The sequence below is a fragment of the Plectropomus leopardus genome, chromosome 13, assembly GCF_026936395.1.
Source record: "Plectropomus leopardus strain MGB_pleo_1.0 chromosome 13, ASM2693639v1, whole genome shotgun sequence".
Lineage (NCBI taxonomy): Eukaryota > Metazoa > Chordata > Actinopteri > Perciformes > Serranidae > Plectropomus > Plectropomus leopardus.
This window is the reverse complement of record NC_142188.1, coordinates 17,106,501-17,128,022: the sequence shown is the minus strand read 5'-3', so window position 1 is coordinate 17,128,022 and position 21,522 is coordinate 17,106,501. Positions and strand designations below refer to the sequence as shown.

The following is a 21,522-nucleotide window of genomic DNA, read 5'->3' as shown; positions in this document are numbered from 1 at the left end:
TGAACTGATTAGAATTTGGTGGTCAAAGGTCAAGGTCACAGTGACCTCACGAAACATGTTTTTGGCCACAACCCAAGAACCATGGGTGCCCACCTTGAAATTGTGCTGATTGTCTAGATCTTCTGTGCTGCTGGGGAGAAGATGTGCGTGAGGCATCCATGTTTTCACAGACATAGATGTAAACTTAAGTGCAACTTGACTGGTGCAGGGAGGCATACAGCCACATGGAGGTTTATCTAGTTTCAGTAGTATTTTATGACTCCTACCGTTATGGCACATGCATGTAGAGAAATCATGAGGAATGACATCTCACAGCAAAGGGAAGTGAACTGTGACCGCCTTTTCATTCAGTTATTATCTCTTCTATTTTTTCCCGCTCATTGTGTATGACGCACTGGCCTACAGGAGCAGGAATAATTTACTTTTGTTCAAATGAATACTTTTTAGCTATCACAGCCAACAACAGCATGAGTCGGGCTCTCCCAATCGCGCATGCGCAGTTTATATCTACATCGGCCGGCGCAGGGGACAGCGGTAAGCACTGTTGACAATAATTTCATCAAAACCGTTTGTTATCGCTCATATTTAATGTGCAATCAGTTATTGCATGCATAAGAGTTGCTGCCATAAGTGAATGTGTCTTTTTATGATTTTAAAACACTGGCAATTCAGTGCCAACTGCTAGAGACAGCGGACGTTATTTCGGGCCTCGTTTTCGATAACAAATCCAGCACGAGGCTAATCTGGCAACAAAGCTAACAACGACCAAATGCTAAGGGTTAGCCCTATACTAGTGTTGCAGTACTCATTCTGCATTTTAATGTGGTAGCAGCCAAATAACTCCATAATGTGGACCAAGTCGTGATAATGCAGCTTAAAAGAGCGTTGGTTAGCAGCTGTTAACCACAACAATGACAGCATGCTAGGCAGACGTTACATGTTAGCTAGCTAGCAGGCTAGCCTACTGTCGGTGGCTAACGTCAGCCACACTGCCGTTGAGCTGTGTCAGCAGTTACTAATCTACGGAGCACTGCAGAAATCAAGGGCAACATATTTTCGATAGTTCGCGTTTATGAATACGTGACGTATTCGCTTGAGGTAGCTACTACATTATACCTTTTTCAAATGGTTTATTTCGCACTCCCATGTTAGGCGAATTATGCTACAATATGGTACGATAACCGTATGGACTAGCAGAAGTTAAAGGTTGTGGCTTGTCCAGTAAGTGCTAACCTTGCAAAGACGCCTGCAAATTAGTGAATGCATTCTCTCTTATTTAATATTTAAGTAAACACATTATATACTTGTCACATCGGTATTATTTCTCATCTAGTGGACGTTGCTTTATACCTCGTCGTTGCTTTTCTGACCGCAAATACACACATCTCTAAATGTAAACCACTGCATGCAGAGCAAAGAGGCACAGAGTATGAGCAATCCACATTAGTTGCTGTGAATCATATAGTTTTAATTTTGGTATGAGTCATTTTGATACAGTTTAAGTTTGTCAGTTAAACTCAAAATTGTGTTATCTTTGATATCTGACAACTCGGATGTATTTTATATATTGTGAGACGTTTATTTGGGTTCCCCATATGGCTAAATTCCTATCCTATCTGCTTATCGTCCTGCTACTGTACACCATATTCTGATGATTTTCCTCTATCTGTTTTTTCGTAGTGACAAGCATCGGCCTGGTGAACAGAGACTGCCCTTAACCTGAGTGAGTCATGGCCCAGTTCGGGGGACAGAAGAATCCACCATGGGCGACTCAGTTTGCTGCCACAGCAGTGTCTCAGCCAGGCCACTCAGGACAGTCTCTTGACCTCAATAGCCTGCACTGTGAGTATAGCAAACCACATGGTCTAGGCAGTTTAATTTCCTCAATTCTTTCATGCATGGTTACATAAACACTTAGTGTTGTACTGTTTTGGTTACATGGACTTTTCAGTACTGACTCTTACTTTTTTTACTTACTTTTACCATCACATCATCTTCTCAATCCTACTGTACACAAACAATCTCCATTCATTGTGTTTTTCCACTCCTCTCTGAATCTGGTGCCATATTCTCTCTCTTTTTAGCTCTTGGTGTGCAGCAGCCGTCTCTTCTGGGAGCATCCCCCTCTGTTTACTCTCAGCAGTCAGCCTTGGCTGCAGCCTCTCTCAGCAACCAGTCTGCTGCAAACTATCAGCTTTCTCAGCAAACAGCTGCCTTGCAGCAGCAAGCTGCAGCAGCTGCTGCAGCCGCACTACAGCAGGTCAGTCACATTGAGGAAGTCCTAAGCACACTCTTCACTCTGCAATCTATGCATATTGCTGTGGTCACATGTAACACTGTCCTTTGCTGTGATTAACCATTGTCACTCCCATGTTCTTTGTAATGTATAGTCACAGCTCAATACAGCCCTCCAGCAGTATCAGCAACAGCAGCAGCAGCAACAGCAGCAGCAGCAACAACAGCAACAACAACAACAACAACAACAACAACAGCAACCCCCTCAACAGCAACTGTACAATGTACCTCATCAGGTGAAACACTAACTCGTTTTTCTTTGTGTCACACTTTATTTTGGGAAGTTCTCAGCTCATACTAACCCTGGGAAATATATTAGGTTAATTAGACTAGACAAAACAATGAATAACATGGGTATTATTCTGTATATTAAGTATCTTCCATTCCATATAGATTGTGATGTGTCATCTAAGTGGAAGACTGACATGTCATGAAAATAAGAACGGGTCAGGTCATACAGCAGTAAATTTGAAATGCCCTCAGCTTTGATTTGTCTGTGGGTAATATCCCTCTGCGCTCTTTTAATTGAGATTAAATTCAAATCAAATCATCAGATCAAACTTCATTTATATATTATCTTCATACAGTCATGCAGCCCAAAGTGCTTTACAGAGCAAGGTTAGAAATGGGTAAAACAAAAACCTTAACATTATAACAGCAGAGATTAGATGTTTAAATTTTAAAAAATGCCTCCTTAAATCTTTTTTATCCATTGTCCTTATGCTGCAGTGCTCCACATTTCGTAAAAACTCAGCAACTTTCTCTTGAGGCTGATCTTGTGACTGTGCTAGGCAATTTGAGACAGCTACTCAAGTGGCAGTTTGTGTAGTTTGTGTATACATAGCACTAAGTAGATTGTATTTCCACTTTCAGAATTCCTTAGTGATCACGCTACCATGGGGTGTAAAAAACTGTCATGGGAATGTGGCATTGCAATGTCAGCAAATAATATCAGTCAACCAGAGTTTTCATTTTTGGTATTTTCTCTTTTTTCACAGCTTCCACAGCCTCAACAGGCACTGATTTCTCAGGTAATGTGAACCCCCTCCCAAAACATTTAGTTGCCATTTTTTTGTGTGGTTTCAAAAAGGCCAGACCAGGTTTACTTATGGAATTAAATTACTGATTTTGTCAAAAATCTCATATCATGTTTTTCTCGTTGTATATCTATTTATTCATGCATATCATGTTCAGAGGCACAAGGGGGTGAAGCCTATCTCAGCATGTATGGTGTGAGAGGGAGAGTGTAGAAGAGAAAAACACTCCAGGACATACGTGCCTAGATCAGTCCTATCTGTTTATATCTTTGCATTTTATACTGAAATCCAGGCCAAACGTTTCCATAGTTGGCCTGATCAAAGCATTTTTGCCTTTCCTGAAGGTTATTTTCCAATTTTCTGCTTGGCTTTGGGTTTGGTTTATTTATATGACAAAAAGCCAAGTTTTAATTTGCTATCCAAATGTCTCCCTTTGCATTCTTGCAGAGTTTGAATGTCCATGGTATTTAACGATTACAGCCAACCTTACTGTATTCATTGTTGCACTTTTTGCATCTTTCTTTCTTTTCCCAACTCTCAGCCCCCCGTCGCCTTGCCCACCAGCCTAAGCTTGTCCAACCCCCAGCAGACAGCCCAGATTACAGTGTCCTACCCAACACCACGTTCAAGCCATCAACAGCAGACGCAGCCACAGAAGCAGCGAGTCTTCACCGGTGTTGTCAACAAGCTTCATGATACGTTTGGCTTTGTAGATGAAGATGTCTTCTTTCAGCTAAGGTGAGACAATATCTCTCAGAATTGTAATTCTTGTGCAAAAGAGTGTGCTAGTGGAATGATAAGTTAAATGCATTCAGTGTCTCAAGCTATGGTGCCTTTATTGTATGCCCTACATTGACATTGACATTTTTTATGCCAGACTTACCCTGCCCTTGTCATTTTATTTATGTGGCACTCATAGCAGACAGTTTCAAAAGATACATGCACCTTTTTTGATATGATACTGGTGTAACCCAATGCTTTTCCTAATCTTTCCAGTGCTGTGAAGGGGAAGACTCCTCAGGTGGGTGACAGGGTCCTCGTGGAGGCTGTGTATAACCCTAACATGCCCTTCAAGTGGAACGCTCAGCGCATCCAGACCTTACCTCAGCTAGCAAACCAGTCGGTGAGAAAACCCAGACATCGCACTTGGTAGATCAGGAATGAGAATGGCGCATTAATACAAACTGGGCTGGTCTGTTTGTTTGTCTTTTTATCAAGTTTTAGATCTTTGGTATCATTATACACACAATCTGTGCAATATCTCTGTTTCCACTATATTTTTTTATGCCTTGAAACTCACCCAGTCTGCCACAATAATAAGACACTTTGTTTAATTAATTTATACTTACTATGTAATAATATTCTTATGTTAGTCTTTTTAACCTTTAAAAAAAGAGCCCCAATGGTACTGGGAGTTGCAAAAAATGTGGACTAAGTTTCCAAAGAAGTTTCCCCAAGTCTAGGAATCAGTTTCAATATTTGGTATGGTTGCTTTGTACTTTAATTAGTCAGTTTGCTTCAATAAGTTTCAGCCTTTGGCTATTCATTAGAACACGTACTTCTGTGACAGAAGCTATATTGTGAAAATTACGACATATCTGTTTGAATTGTATCTGAAAGTGAGATCCACAGGTTCATTTTAGTCCCAGGATAATTCAGCTGGCTTAGTCAGAGGATAATATATAGTCTTTTTTTCCAGATTTGATATTTTCCCTGTGCCTCTCTGTCTTTTATTGACTGTTGTGTTCTCAATCCCTCCTAGCATCAGCAGCAGCCTCAGCCTTTACCTCAAGCTTCCCCACAGCTCGGCAGCCTTTACAATGAGCCAGGGATGCAGCTGCGCTACTCAGACATGCACTCCACTTTGGACAACAGACAAAATGTAACCCCCTAGTCCTGAATCACACACTTTGTTGGTCCTTCTCCCAACGTAGTTCCTTTCTTTGACTTCTTGTCTTTGTTTCCTGGCTTTCTTGCTTAACCTTTTCATGTTGGAACTAGGGCTGCACAGTATTTGATAAACTGACATTGCATTTTTTTCCTGCAAAATATGCTGCAATATGAAAATACAGGAATTTTCACCAGATCACTTTAATAGCTCTGTTTTCGACATAATCGATCTAGAATTATTGGGGTGATTTTGTATAGGTGATCTTTGGTTGTTTGACCAGACAGTCTTCCCTTGAAAATTAAGGTTAATGTTAACGTAACCTTTTCAGCCTTGCAGCTCCGAACTGTAGTTGGGAGATCTGTTTTTTAAGGCTAACAGTTACTCTTAGCCTGGCTCTTAGATGCTTTTGCAGTCCAGTAACGCTGATGAAGAAAGGTCAGGAGATATAGTGATACCATTGCATCGAACGGATGCTTTATTTCTACTGTACAGCAAACACAAAACACTGTCCGTTTAAAAGTAGTTATACTGCAACCTGAGCTTATCTAGATTATTTATACTGACTACTGTAGTTTTGGAATAGCATGTGCTTCACTGTGTCTGTGGCACTTGCTGACTAATTTCCATTACTTTTTCGTATAATCACTCAGGAGAGTTTCACTACCCATTGACACAACCAGCCTACTTCACAAACACCCATAACCTGTCTTAACTGGGAAAGCTTGTCCAGTAACATCGGTCACGGATAACTAGAACTGTGCAAGTTTTACTTGTGTATAATGCAGCAAAAAAATTGTAGTATGACTTGTTTTAGGTAATTTGCCCTACTTAACATTGCATGTCCTGCAAGCAACCATTGCGCGTACAGACATTGCAGTGTTGATGCTAAAATGATAAATTGTGCAGCCCTAGTTGGAGCTATAACCATAGGTACATCTATTCTTAACTGCAGTTTTTGCTTGTTCTTTTAGTTTGCTGTCATTGCCAGATGGGTAGAACCCCATTTTTGTAGTGGTTTAACAATGAATTTCTTTATTTTAAGGAACATTTATTCTTCTTACAGACTATTTTTTATACTACTACTTCATCATGCATTTTTGAATGTGCTTTTTGTGGTAGATTAGTCTTTTTACCCCGGTTGTATATTTTTTTTGTTTGGAAACAAACAAAAAACAAACTAATGTTGCTTGAGCTGTAACTTTTTTTGCAGAGTTGTTTTCGCTCTTGGGGCTTCTTACTATTTAAATCAGTAAATCTCTCTACAGGGGGCATTGCAGATGACAGGATAAATACATTGTTAAGAGGCCATGTTGGATCACAGTAATCTTTGATACAGTAATGTACTCAAATCAGTACCTCACCAACTGAATCAGTGCCTTACCAAGCAGTAAGAAATATGTAATTGTGTAGTATATTTCTGAATGTGGTGGCAGTGTGGCTTTTGGTTAAAGTGAGTCTACTTCAGCCAGGGGGCCAGATTTAATCTCAGCACCATCTTTTCCCTTGAAAATGCTGAGCAAGATGTCGAACTCGTCTGCTCACTACTTGCATGAAATATGCTCAGAATATGCCCATATTCACACCTGGTATTCTTGGATGAGGACAGCCTATCAGGGCAGCCCTAACAGATTAATAAGATTTCTACAGTTCTTTCATTCAAGCAGATGTTGAGACTTTTCCCCAGCTTCTTTCTTTCAAGCAGCCACTGACCAAGATTTTATACGGTGCTTATTTTTTTAAGCAGTCATTGCCATGTGAACTGAAGATTGTTTCAAGTCTGCTTTTGAACATGTGCTCACGTTTCCTTTTTTTCTTTCCCCTCTTTTTTCTAGAGCCAGCCTCAACCACCTAACATGATGAAGGCCGCCCCCACCATGCTGCAGTCGCTACCTCCCCCAACCACCTTCAGTGTTCCAACCCAGGCTCCCCCTCCCTCCCTCCTGCAGGCCCAGCTGTCCGCTGCATCTCTGGCCCCTCTCCTCCAAAACCCTCCACAGCCTCTGCTGCCACAGCCTCCACCCAAAGGTAAGATTCTTGTCAGAGGGATCAGCTTTAACTACTGTTAGATGGAAAGCAGTCAGTCAACTGGTGACAGTGACCACTATGTTTGCAGCTGTTTTGGCACTTCATTGACCACAAAATCAAAGCTGTGTTTGCGGTATGTTAAGTGGTTAAACATGCATTATATCCCTTGTCTCTAGATGTGTTTCCCGGGGGTCTGCTTCAGCCTCCAGTGAGAATGATGCCACAGCCACAGCCTGTCCGACGAATTGAGCCTCCACCTCGCTTCCCCAGTCGCAATGATCGAGGCCCTGAGCTTATCCTCAGGACTAAAGAGGAACGCATGTAAGATGCGGATAGATATTACCTGAGAGAATCTGATGTGTCACGAAATATGCATTTAGCATAAGTCACTCATCTTTGTGTTTTCACTCAATGCTGTAGTCGAGACAGAGACCGTGAACGAAGACGGTCAAGAGAACGCTCGCCCACACGCAAGCGTTCCCGAGACCGCTCTCCCAGAAGGGACCGCTCACCTCGACGGCCTCGCAGGGTAGTTCCTCGCTACACCGTCCAGTTCTCCAAGTTCAGCCTCGATGGGTAAGTTCAGTCTTTTCAGTGTTGTCTGCTGTTAGTTTGTTGGAAACAGATCACTGAGGTGTTGTACTGTAGGTGAACGACATGCGTGTGTTGCAGAGGTATTAACTGTCTTCTGTGGTTTCTCCAGCTCCAGCTGTGACATGATGGAGCTAAGAAGGCGCTATCAGAGCCTCTACATTCCCAGCGACTTCTTTAATGCTGTCTTCACCTGGGTGGATGCCTTCCCTCTGACAAGACCCTTCCAGTTTAGTAATGCCTGTAACTTCCACATCTTGCACAAAGAGGTGGATTCTCTAGTCAAGAATACAGCTGTGCTAGACCCTCCTGATGCCAACCACACCTACAGCGCAAAGGTATGACTGTTGCCAAACAAACTCAAGTTCTTTTGATAATGTTAATATAATAAATGCAACTGCAAACATATTTTATGCTGCACATGTGTGGACACAACAGCAGGGCGCAGGGGCCTTACCTCTGAAGAGAAGGTGAAGTCTTCAGCTGCTCCTATTTGTTCCAGTGCATCTTTGCAAAAAAATAATAATCATCCCCCATGAAAAACATTAACAGAGGTCATTGTCTAGTGTTGTGATTACATTTTTATAAACACCTGATTGACAGCTCTCTTTCAGCCTAAGGAGCATTATAATTTTTTTCCCCACTTAGTCACTAGATTGAAAGGAAAAAATGGCAACGCCTCTTAAACTGAAATTTTAAAACATTTAGCTGCCATGGAATAACTACCAAATTTATCAAATAGACCCTACTGGTTGGAAAGCTAAGCTAATTAGCAAACTATGTAAGACCACTCAATTATGTTTTATTTAACAATACTTCCTGGAATTTGGCGCTTATTTATTTATCATTTTCCATTCACTGTTTCACCATGAAACAGTGAATGGTAGTCTGCTAGTTATCTTGAGTTGTGGGCTAGCTTGCAGACCACGGTAGAGCACCCATATTTATGTATTTATTGAGCCATGCCTCCCAGACTAAGAAACAAAGTGTGAACCCTCATGCAGTGCATGCATGTAGTTTGATCAGCACAGGATCAGCCACAGGAATCTGACTGGCCCGTCACTGGTCATGGCTGATAAAGCTGAAAATTGGTCGATTATGGTCATATTGATCAGTCAATACATCTGTAGTAAATACTTTGAATTTCAATGGGAGAAAATGTGCAGAATATAAATACAGGGTTTAATTTGAAGAATATTTTAAGGATTATAACGCTCATGTGGTCTTTTATGGTGCAGGTGATGCTTCTTGCTAACCCCAGTATAGAGGAGCTCTATCACAAATCCTGTGCTCTGGCAGAGGACTCCCAGGAAGTCAAAGACTCTTTTCAACATCCTGCCAGACTCATTAAGGTACATCACACACTTTCCGTTTTTGTGCCATCCACACTAGCTGACAATGATGTAATAATCCTATTCCATTGCTGAGTACTCACAATGTGGAAAAGTGCAAACTGATGTTGGCTACCTGGTGTGTTTTGTGTATTTTGGTCGTGGATCCTCAGAGGTATGATTATTTTGCATTGTGCTGACCTTTTTGTCTTTTTCTTTGTCTCTGTCCTCTTTTTTTGCTCTTTCCACCCTCCACTCCCCTTATCCATATCGTCATTCTCCATTTCCATCTAACCTTTTCTACTCTGTGGCTCTCCTTTGTACCCGTCTGTCCTTCTCCTTTAGTTTTTGGTGGGAATGAGAGGTAAAGATGAGGCCATGGCCATTGGTGGTCACTGGTCTCCCTCTCTGGATGGAGCTGACCCAGAAAAGGATCCCTCAGTCCTTATAAAGACAGCCATACGCTGTTGCAAGGCACTCACAGGCATAGATCTTAGTCTGTGCACTCAGTGGTAAGAGCTGTTATTCTCATCGATATTTATTTTTCTCATTGATTGTGTTTATAACTCTGCTGGTACTAAAACCCAAAATTACTATGATACGCTGTATAATTTTACTACTTCTATACAAAATCTCATCCTGGATATGTTGGGTGATATTTTTTGTTCCTTTTTTTATATGAATGATTATTGTATTGTTAATTTGCTACCTATTATTTACCATTTTTATTTATTGTGCTGTGCAATGTTCTTTTTTGGCCTTTTGTGTGTTGTCGTCTTGGCTCTCTCTTTCTGTCACACTCTATACATATATATGCATATTTCATTGTGATGAAAAACCAAACGCATGGACTGTGGCTGGAAGCAGTAGCCTGGACCAGAAGACACTGCCATTATGTTTTTATTTATTTTTTTCTTTTCTCTCTGTTAAATATCTTATATATTTAACTGGCTTTCACTGTCCTGTTGATTCTGTCCCTCTTCGCACAACCCTAATGTAGTGCGTTAAGTGTATCCTAGGTTAAATGCAGTACACTCATCCATAATTGGCTGAAGCTTTAATGGGGATGAATTTGGGGATGTGATTTATTTTTTGTGATTGTCTGTCAACTTTCTCAAAATGGCTGCCGTAACCTGTGACAACAGTTGGAGAGCTGCAGACTGGGTCCATTTGTCTTTGCTGTGTGTTGTGTGGGAGACGGGTCACTGTAATGATGTGTACAATCATTCAGTGACCTCATGGGAGGGAGTAGCTGTAGAAGGCTCGCCTTAGCAAGGCTTGTCTTTTATACTGTGCCCTGACCAGAATGTTTCTTTCCAATGCACCTTCTTCCTTTGCGACAGGTATCGTTTTGCAGAGATTCGCTATCATCGGCCGGAGGAGACACACAAGGGGCGGACAGTCCCTGCTCATGTGGAGACAGTGGTTTTGTTTCTTCCGGATGTTTGGCATTGTCTTCCTACCCGCTCAGAGTGGGAGGTGCTGTCACGGCGACTCCGGGAGCAGCTGGCTGAGAAGCTGTCGGCCGAGCGAAAGGAGGCGGATGGAGAACAGGCACTGAACCGCTAATCCCTCTCTTCTCATTTCCGCTTCTCACAGGAAGGCACAGGAATTACAAAAAAACAAACCCCAGACACACATCACACACAAAGCACACCTCACCATTCACGCAGACAGACACGAACACAGGCAGATTATTGTTCCACCAAAACCTCACCTAGGCGTCTTCTGTTTACTCCTCCACCTGTCCCTTCTCCTCTGCTCCAACTCCTCCATTCCTCCATCAGCACATCCACCTTCCCTCACATCCAGCAGACACATACAGTGGAAGCAGTGAGACTAGGCTGTATTGTGTAGGCCTTGATCGCAACTGATAAAACAGCTTCCAGCACCTCAAACGGCTCATATATGGGTGCTCATCTGGGTATAATCATTCATGGTGTTTTGTTGAACAACAATGCCTGCTTTGAATGTGGGTGCTTGCAAATTGGTCTAGCAATGGTCTCTCAATTTTTAGCCAGTGGTGATTTTCTGACGCTGGAATCTGAAATGTTTCTTTACGCTGGAATCTGTGGAGTCAGTTGCGTGTAAATAATGTGTTTGTTGTAGAAATGTGTACTTTTATATGACTTTCCACATCAATTTGATATCGTCTGACTTTGAAAAGAGAACCTCCCCAAAGTCCTGTTTCTTGTCTGTTCTTGTTGTTGGATTCTACATTCTCATTTGGACTATATGTAGAATTTGGTTTTTCCAGGGCAGTTGGTTGGACAGATGGCTCCTATCTGACGTAGGTGTATAAAACCCATAAATGGCAATACCCAATACCCCAGTCATAGACCATGGTAGGGCCACCCTATCCGCACTCCGTTTGGAGACCAGCCTCAGTTCACCTGATGTACCTACACACCTTTTGGACACACCTCTCATTGATTTTTACCTTTTTTTGTGTTCCACAGATTGATTGATTGGCAGCTGGGGGGCTTTTCTGTTGGTTTTTATAAGAGCTAGAGAGCTTCCCTGTGTACGCTTCAGTAGCAGTGGACTTAAACACAGTCGAGAGCTCACTAGGACGAGAAAATGAAAGACAGATGTGACCTTGCTTCTTGCACGGATCAACTTTAAAGTTCACTCAGGCCACAAGCGGTGTACTGACTGTTTGTTATCCCGCCTCTTTCTTTCTCTCTGCCTGTCTCTATCGTAATGATTTCCTGTCAAGGAGGAAGAGGAGAAGGATGATGATGAATCAAAGGACGTTAGTACTCCCACTCACTGGGCTAAACTTGACCCAAAATCAATGAAGGTAAGATTCAAGGAGCACTGGTGGAGCTAGAAAAACAAACAAGGAATGAGCTCAACTGAATTATCTTTTGTGTATTGCGCATAGAGAAATGTTCAGATGAGTTCCCTTTTTCATGTCCCTCTTTGTCCCCCTCCCTGTGTAGGTAAATGACCTGCGCAAAGAGCTTGATTGTCGCTCTCTAAGCTCTAAGGGTTTAAAGTCGCAGCTGATTGCCCGGCTTACCAAGCAGCTGAAGGTGGAGGAGCAGGTGGAGGAGTCGAAGGAGCCTGAGAAGCCAGAGTGCAAAGCTGCAGAGGAAGAGGAGCCATCTCGCACTGAGGAAGACAGAGAAGTAAAGAGAATTTTTATTGATATTAATGATTTAAATTGATACTTTGCAGATTTTCAGTCAGCTTTCTATCATAACTTGGATAGTTTTAATAAATAATGTTTTTTGCTGGCCTGTGGCTCCAAGTACAGATTGCACTTTGGCATCAGTTAACAGGAGTATATAGGTGAAGTGCAAATCTCTAAAACTGATCAAATGGTAAAACAAAGCACTGATGATCAAAAATAAAATGAAGTGAAATTTAACTTATGTTTAACTGTATTAAAGACCACACAAATATGTGGAATAAAAAAATGCAATAATTAAAGCTGCAATAAATAAAAAGCTGTAAACATTACAATTGAAATAAAACTAGTGCAGTACAAAAGTGTAATACAAGATCGTTTGTTGCCAGCTTGCCGCCTTATTGTTTTCATACGGGCAAGTCCCATTACATCATCCATCAGCTGGAGTGTTATTGGTCGACTGTGGCCCACTGCATTCTGGTAGTAGGTTTTCTACCTCTTAAATAAAAGCGAATGCTTTATAGAAAGCCCAGTTTTATGAAAAGACCATCTTTCCTGCATTTAAATACTTCTTTAATAAGATGAGAGAATGTGAGATTTTTGTTATTGTGGCCATCGCCATATGGGTGTCTCCTTTAATTGATAATTGTACAAAACTGCTGTGCAATTGTTATCCAGAGGCAATAATTATATTTCACACTTTGTCAGTCTTGTCAATATTATAAAACCTTTTCAGAAATTAGGTCTATCTTAATTTTATTCTGAAGTGTTCCTCTAATTGAAATGTTCTTCTCTGTCAGGAGGAGGAAAGAAAGCGGCAGGAGGAGCTTGAGCGCCAGCGGAGAGAAAGACGCTACATCCTCCCCGATGAGCCCACCATCATTGTACACCCCAACTGGGCAGCCAAGAATGGCAAATTTGATTGCAGTGTTATGTCCCTGAGTGTGCTGCTGGACTACAGACTAGAAGACAACAAGGAGCACTCATTTGAGGTAAGAGTTACTGGTCATAGTTTAATGCCGTTTAACAAAGACTATGAAAGAAATCTACAGTGCACATGCACCATAGAGATGTATTGAAACCAGCTAAATGTGTTAATGTTTCACTGACATTTTTGTCTATTCAGGTGAAGATTCACTATCTTCTTCTCTGTCCAGGTTTCCCTGTTTGCTGAGCTGTTTAACGAGATGCTACAGAGAGACTTTGGCTACCGCATATACAAAGCCCTCGCTGCTTTTCCTACCAAAGATGAGAAGAAGGAAAAGGAGAAGAAAGCCAAAAAGGAAGCGGAAAAGAAGGAGGCTGAAAAGCGTGAAATAAAAAAGGAAAAAGAAGACGAAAATGAAGAACCATTAGCGAAGAAGACTAAAGAGGATGAGGAGGAGAAGAGGAAGGCAAGTTTAAATATATCTAGCCTCTTTATTCCGTCATTTTTCTCCACAGATGACGCATGTTTTAATGCAGTTGTGTGACTCACGTTTTCAGTGCGATGAAAAGGCTGTAAAGAAGGAGTTGTCTCGAGACGAAGACGAGAACGAAGATGATGGCAGCACAGCCAACGCTGAAGAATATGACCCCATGGAGGCTGAAGATGCAGAAGATGATGACGATGATGGTACTGCACTCTCTCTCTTTTCTTAAAATATTGCCCAGTCAATCATTTTTGAGTTTCCCACAGTATGATTGGGTCAATGATGAGAAATCATGCACCACGCTGAACCACTGATGGAAAACCTTTCCACAATTTCTGAGACCTCAAGTTTGGACAAACATTCAATTTAAATACATTGTATTAAATTTTAGTGATGTTTTGGCACTTCTTCAATCTTATTTCACTTTTGAACGTAACATTACTGTTGATATTCCTCAGACAAGGATGATGATGACTCCAATGACAGAGACAGGAAAGATCGCAAGGATGACCGCAAGTCATCAAAAGAAAGGTCCTCTAAAGACAAGGTTGGTCGGTTATTGTTTGTCGTTTCATTATTATTTATTTTAAAATATTTATACCAAAATACAGCTGATACAGATGTAAATAAGAGGATTCACAGTCAATAAAGGAAAAAAAAAATGCACCTCAGCACCCGAATGATTATAGCACTTGCAATTTTGCATGAACACACGTTTACAGTACTGTGCAAAAGTCTGGCTTCTTCAGACTGAAGTCAATATTAGTGTCAAACATGAAATCATATAACCATAACAAAAGGGAGATCAAACAATCAATATTGATCTTTGAACATGTCATGATGCAAAATATGACCATCATAACCTTGCTAAAATAACAACGTTTAAGGTGGCCTAAGACTTTTGCACAGTACTATACATACAGGTACTGCACATCCTGTCCACTAGTGCCCTGTACCCTTTTAAAGATGCTGTTCCTCTGAGGGTTTCATTTATAACATTTTTAAGGTAGACAAATCTTTTGTTTAAAAAAAAAACCAAAACATCCACAGAGCTTCAAGAAAAGTGTGGAATCAAAGTGTCTGTGTTCCATTAAAAGTATAGCATGATTTTGAATTTATTGATTATTTAAGAAACAGTCAAGTCCAAAATGAATGCTTCGTTTACCTCTGTGTAACATGTCTGTGCCGCACTGACACCAAAAAGGCCTGTCTCTTATGAAACCTGTTAATAACTCTTAGGTAATGTAACAGAGCTCTCACTTCTGCAGCAGTAGGTCTCCTAGGTCTCCTATCAGATGGACCATGGGGGTCTCTTGATAAACAGAGAGTGGTGCAAGACATGAGAACAACATTACTATGGGTCAGACCATAGTGTTAGATTAGGGCACATGATTCTTAAAAAAAGCACCTAAATCTATAGTTTATGTAAAACTACATGTTGCAAAATGAAGCACTTGGTGCACTAGTGTGGTGACATTAATATAATGGAAGAGGGATGAGGGAGTGCGACATCTAGTGGCTAATGTTATCAATAGTACCTTCAATGTAAGCCAGAAAAAATATTCTATGTTAGGCTAGTTTTGCTTCACTGTTCCTTAGTCACTGTTGGAGGCATATTATTAAGACAATGATGTTGCATAAAAATGATTATTGGTACCTATGTGGTTGTTGTTATTCCATCAGGAGAAGAAGCAGATGGTCACACACAACAAGGAGCTGCTGATGGCGTTTGTCTACTTTGACCAGAGCCACTGTGGCTATCTGCTGGAGAGAGACCTGGAGGAGATCTTGTACACACTGGGACTTCACCTTTCTCGTGCTCAGGTGAACACACACAAGCTTAATCATCATCATGTTTTGTTTCTGGATCCGTGCATCCCTGATTCTTCATCCGTCTTATTCACTTATTGCCTGTTTGTCATGTCGGTTTCCAGATAAAGAAGCTGCTGAACAAGCCGGTGGTCAGAGAGTCTTGTTACTACCGAAAACTGACAGACAGAGGGAAGGATGACCCCATTCCTGCCTTTAATGAAGCCCAGATAGAAAACCTCATAGGTAAGATAACGTGTCTTTATGGTTGAGCATTTTTCTATTACTGTTTTATTACAGTCAATTAAACGCAAGTGTTGAATCTATGATGACAGAAGTATGATCAAATAAGCGATTACTACCATATGATAGAGGGCTATGGTAGCGAGATCTTTTCTTCTATGAAATTCTTCACTCTTTTTTCTGTCAGGTAACCGAGGACTACTTCCTGCTCCAAAAGTCCGTGCGCAGTCTGAGGCCAGTGAGTCTGGTAATCTCATAGTGTATAACGGAGCCATGGTTGACATCGGCAGCATGATGCAAAAACTGGAGAAGAGTGAGAAAGCAAGAGAGGAGATAGAACAGAAGCTCATGTTGCAGGATGCGAAAATGGGTATGATTTGATTTGTGATATACTCTATATGCTGTCTCTGGAAATGATTTCATAGTCTCGTAAGTTGCAGGCTACACTCTGTGTCAGTAGTCCGTCTGGACGATGATCTGGCTCAATTTGAGCTCTGCTACAAAGAAGTCCAGTCTCACTTCATTCTGCTTTCTTCCCTCAGTGTTTTTTGTTGAGATGTGGACTGGCACATAGCTATCAAACAGCACATACAGAGAAAAAATAAAAGGATTCTGTATTATTTTTTTTCATTTCATTTTTGTATATATTTTTTTTTTTTCATTATTAAAATTCAGAGCAGCAAAGAGAACAGCTGAAAGGTTCTTAACAGATGCATGGTGCCTTTTATATGAATGAATGTATAATTTTATTTCAGTTACATGCATCATGCAGAACTTTTTCAGTCAGTAACCACAAAAGGAATAGGCTGAAGCCCAAGGCTTAATTTTGCCTGTCCTATCTCAACCAAAGGATAACCCAGAATAAAGGTAATACCAAAGAAACAAATAAATGAATTAAAAACAAAACCCATTACACTTAATTAACTGCAATGCTTTATTATTATACATTACAATCAATCCTGAATCATGTTACGTTAAAATCATTTAACATTGTAATTTGTTATCATTTTACATTTTAAGGCTTTTTTAAAAACTCAACAGAAAGCAACACAATTTCAACTCATCGCTGAATCTGTTCCATAACTTGACTCCCAAAACTGAAAAAAGCATCTATATGAAAGAATTAAAAGACTGAACTTGTTTCTCCCATCAGGACAGACATAATATATTATCAGCATCACAACAATGTGTGTGCTATAGCCCTTTTATAGCCCATGTGTTTGTTTACAGCAGATGTTCTGCAGGATTGTCTAGAGGGACTGATCTCAACTTCAGGATGAAAGGGATGTTTAGTGTTGTTTATAATAGATAGTACTTTCCTGTACACAGCAGTGTTACACAGTCACAATTTTCCCTGCTGTGTTGACATATTTAGTCGGCTTGTTTGCTGTAGTTGAGTTACCATACCAGGTTATGATGTTGAGAATGAGGATGCTTCCTGTTAGGTTGCCAAACACTTTTCCGGGACATTCTGGGTCTAAAGCCTTTGGTTCCTTAACAATGAATCCTCTCTGACAGGCTGTCTTACATACAGCATTAACATTGTCTGTGACATTCAGTGTGTGTTCCCAGATACTTAAAATCAGACAGACTGGTCACAATGCTGATGGTAATGAACTCATGTAATAATGGCCAAAATAATCTGATAAGATTAGTATTTATAGATCTATACAGCTTGAAAAACTCTTTTCTTAAATGTATATTTTGCCAATTTCAACACTCTTCAGCAAGAAAACCATTTGGAAAAACTTTTTTTTCTCAAGTGCTGTAGTTTGAGTTGTAGAATTAATTTTTGCTTCATGACGGCCGCTGTGCTTAACCACTGACCTGCTGTAATTTTAATCCTCCATCTAACACTGTGTTATGTCTCACTCAAGATGAAGATGCAAAGATTAAAGCGCAGGTGGAGCAAGCCAACAAAGCCTTGTCCAGGGAGCTGGAGGAGTTGAAAAGCACACTGAGCCAAACTGAGCAGACTCTGAAGGCTGCAGAGGAGCAGAAGACCACCTACCACGACCAGATTAGCAAGACTTCCAACACCTTGATGTCCTCCGTGAAAGAGCTGCTGGCAGTGCTGAAAAAGGTAAAACATTTTTAAGAAGCACCAAATGGCTGTTCATCTATTTCATTCTTACCTTGGAACATGAAAATTAGCTCACAATATGCACTTTTCAGACATGAAATGTAAAACACGGCCAGCTTCATTTATCTGAGTGATGGCATTTCATCATTGATCGGTGACTTAGTCTTTATGTTCTGCACAGCTTTTCTCAGACATGATAACACATATACGGAAAGAGCTGTGCTTGTGTACTATTAAGCACCTGGTGTGAACACAAGAGACAACAGCAGTAAGTTACAAAGTAATGACTGCAATTAAGAAGAGTGTTTTCTGCTATGTCTGTTCTGCATCACTGATGGATTTTACAACTTATTTTGCCATCATGAGTACCAGCGACACATTTTCTCCTCAGTGCCCTTAAATTGGCTCATTCAGTGTTTCTGTGTTAACAACTTTTGTGAGGTCTTGCAAAATTTTTACTGACATCCCTTGAACTTTCCTATACATAGTAGGGTATTTACATTTTTATGTTTACATTATCTAGATTTCTCCCTTGGGTAGCTTTGCCCTAGTTCAACTCTTTCCAGCGCAAAGTATTTTGTAGCTAGTAAAAATATGCTTTTAAAGTAGCTTCTCCAACACTGCCTGGTTCTTCCTGGTAAGTTAGCAGTCTTCCATAGAAATGAACAGGACTAATATAAGATAAGATAATACTTTATTAGTCTCACAGCGGGGGAATTTGCATTGTTAAAGCAATATCAAATCAAGGTATGTACACCATAAATAGAGCAAAAAGAAAAACAAGACACAAAACTAGAAACCAGTATTGAGCAAAAAAAAGAGAAATAGAGCAAAAAGAACAGTATAAATAATAAAAAACAAGATGCAAAACTCAGCAGTAAAAAAATAAATGTTATGTATTATATATTTTGACATTAGTAGCAACATGTAAAGACTCTGACACACCAAGCTGATGGTCGTTTTCAGTCAGTGTTGGACCATTGATGGGCATCTGCACAGTTGGCCCTCATCAACCCTTATCGCTTTTTTTCTGCGAATTTGGGATGTTGAATTGGCGTCAGTGACAGTGAAGCCCGTCAGAGAAGGACATTACTCTGATTTGTAGTTCGGCTCAGTGCACGGGAAGAGAAACGTAAGTGAGGAGAAGTAAACAAAGGACTAAAGTTACAAGGGAAACTTGATAAATACGGTAATTTTCTCTATAAGAGAAATGTTTCCTGATGTGATTCATGTTATTGTTCACTGGCGCACCGTAAATAAGCTTTGAACGTTTGTGTTAGCTGGCTGCCGGTTTGGCGAATTCATGTGCAACCTTTTGGTCAAGACACAGCCACGTGAAGCGGCACAGCTAGGGCCTTTCGTCGCTGCTAGTTTTCTGATGTGGGTTTGGGCCTTTAAATTACCGTCAGATAAACATGCAGGAGTACACATTTAAAAGGGGCTGTGTTTATTGATTGTTTTTCTGTCTCTCCCAGGAACAAGAAGCCGATGAGTCTGGTGATGAAGGTTCTGGTGATCACATTCGGACGTCTCAAACAAACGGAGCCGATGAATGAGTGACACATTTAAAACTAATGAAGCTAACCTGTAACACTGATTATCTTAAAAATTGTAAATATTCACTAAACAAGCATAATTTGGCTGTTTTATTTGGACCTATTGTCTTCTAAGTACATATATGAATTCATTATTGAATTAGTTCCCTTTGTGTTAATTTGACCTCAGTGTCTGTGTGCAATAGATTTCTGAGGAGTTACTTTTCTTACCTAGAATTTTGAACTATGAAGAAGCTTTGACACACTTACTTTTCATAATTTTAAGTAAGTTAAGTTTGGTTGCTAGCATTTCTTTTTGTCATTGCTTTAGCTTGGTTATGGCCAATTAAATGCCATGTTGTAGATGTAAATGCCAGTTTGTGAGTTGTACTTTTCAGAGATTTTTGTTTTTCTAATGAGCAATAATGATGCTATTTATGTGCGAGAGAATTCATTAAAAATAACTATATTTAAAATGAACTAATTTTGGATGGAAAAGGGTGGGCTCCATGTGGTTCAGACAGAATTTCTTTGTAAATTGCCCCCATTCGCTGTTTAACCACGGCTGTGTTCAATAAACACATTCAGTTTGTAGTTCTTCTATTTTGCCAATTTAACTGGTTTCAGACACATGGCTATGCATGGTTCCTGCTTCTCTTGGACCTTTTTGCTGTCGGCACCTCCTGACTGTATCCACCGACTGCTGCACTGTTTCATGTTTTACTGTGATGAGCATCCGTCTTGTTTTCTGACAAAGGAAACTACACATGAACCAAAAGATAAGCTCAATGAATGTGTGTTCTGCTGAAGGAGTATTTGCTGCAAAGACATGAACATTTTGAAATCCATCTCTGAACCTGTGTGCGTTGGTTTGGGTTGTTCTGAAAAAGAGGCACAGTTACACTCAAATGTGCTCCAAAGCAGGCAATTTTATTTTTATATTGAAAATGTACTATGGATGTCTTGTGCAAGAGTAAAGTGGTCCATTTTAACACTAACGTGTATCTGCGTTCTTCCAGCTTATTGTTTAATTTCATGAATTATATCTGCTTTTCCTGGTATGGCAGGCTATCTGCAGGTCCTTAAAAAGCCTTGGTGTCTTTAATTTATTTGAATAATATTTGGCCTCTACCTTTTGAACCTTAGGCATATAGCATAATTTATTTCAATAACAACAGAAGAAAGCAATAAGCAACTAATGAGGAGCTGACTCAAAAATTAGCACGAAATTAGTACGAAATAAAAAAATTACCAGCAATTTAGCACAGAAAAAAATGTGAAAGTAAAAAAAAGGGAAATTATCTGAAAAAGTTCTTATAAAAAATCTGTAAAATATCTAAAAATATATCATGATAATTACAAGCATAGTTTCTCAACATTTTCCTCAGCTTTAAAATAAAAATCTAAATCTGCAAATTTCCTGCAATTTGCTGACCATTTCTTGTCAAGTTGTTCACCTTTTTTCCAGTGTTTTAGAAAAGAAAAACTTATTTTCTCAGGGTTCAAAGTTTAAACACTTGTGAAAGGTGTCTGAATGCAGCACAAGAAAAGCCATGTAGATGCAGGTTTCAGAGTGTTTAAAGTCGTTAAATAGTCTTAAATGTGAAGTTGTGAGGTCTGAGTTTGTCAGAGAAACAGGGATGGTCCTGGTTCACAGCCTCTTATAGATCATTTACCTTTGAAGCTTTTGTTCCCAGAGATGTCACTTTTATGTCTCCTGGACTTGTCTGACCTCCTGTCGATGTAATGTAATGTTTGTTTCCTCTCCCACCACTCTTTTCACAAGCAAACATTTTATTTTTCGCTCTTTCCTTCCACATGTTGTTGCGCTATTGGAAGGGTGGTTTTTAATGAATGTATCAGTCATTCAATCATTATTTTCTATCTCAGATTTCTGATAACATTGTGGAATAACAGTCAGTCACACCATACAGATCTCATCTGTCATATCTCACAGTGCCTTTGTGTGCGATGGCCATTTTATACTCATCTTAGAGCTTTACCCCTGTAGAGGTTATCATATCAATATAAACCCACTGGTCTTTGTTCAGTACTCCAGTCAGTGCTGGATGAAGTACTTGAAGACGATACTTGAGTACCAGTATAGATACCTTGCTCTGGCAAGTTATCTATA

General features: G+C 40.2%; 1 protein-coding gene and 1 non-coding gene across 3 annotated transcripts; both read left to right on the top strand.

The window, feature by feature from the left end:
* The first annotated feature begins 392 nt into the window (after positions 1-392).
* Positions 393-20,387, top strand: ccar1 (cell division cycle and apoptosis regulator 1). Of its 2 annotated transcripts, XM_042501867.2 has the most exons (26): positions 393-534; positions 1,681-1,842; positions 2,085-2,260; positions 2,391-2,531; positions 3,294-3,326; positions 3,874-4,070; positions 4,329-4,455; positions 5,095-5,214; positions 7,056-7,248; positions 7,425-7,569; positions 7,669-7,824; positions 7,952-8,177; positions 9,078-9,191; positions 9,516-9,682; positions 10,514-10,724; positions 11,890-11,973; positions 12,116-12,304; positions 13,107-13,298; positions 13,464-13,700; positions 13,792-13,921; positions 14,177-14,265; positions 15,402-15,542; positions 15,653-15,773; positions 15,958-16,140; positions 17,648-17,853; positions 19,329-20,387. In XM_042501867.2, exons 2-26 carry the CDS (start codon positions 1,731-1,733, stop codon positions 19,407-19,409), a joined length of 3,771 nt encoding a protein of 1,256 aa, XP_042357801.1. In that variant the 5' UTR covers positions 393-534; positions 1,681-1,730; the 3' UTR covers positions 19,410-20,387. The 2 variants fall into 2 exon arrangements, with proteins under 2 accessions (XP_042357801.1, XP_087942535.1); XM_088086409.1 differs by lacking the exon at positions 5,095-5,214.
* Positions 9,234-9,300, top strand: LOC121955063 (small nucleolar RNA SNORD98). Its single transcript, XR_006106591.1, has one exon. It is a non-coding gene; the product is annotated as a small nucleolar RNA SNORD98 (small nucleolar RNA).
* Positions 20,388-21,522: the final 1,135 nt, after the last annotated feature.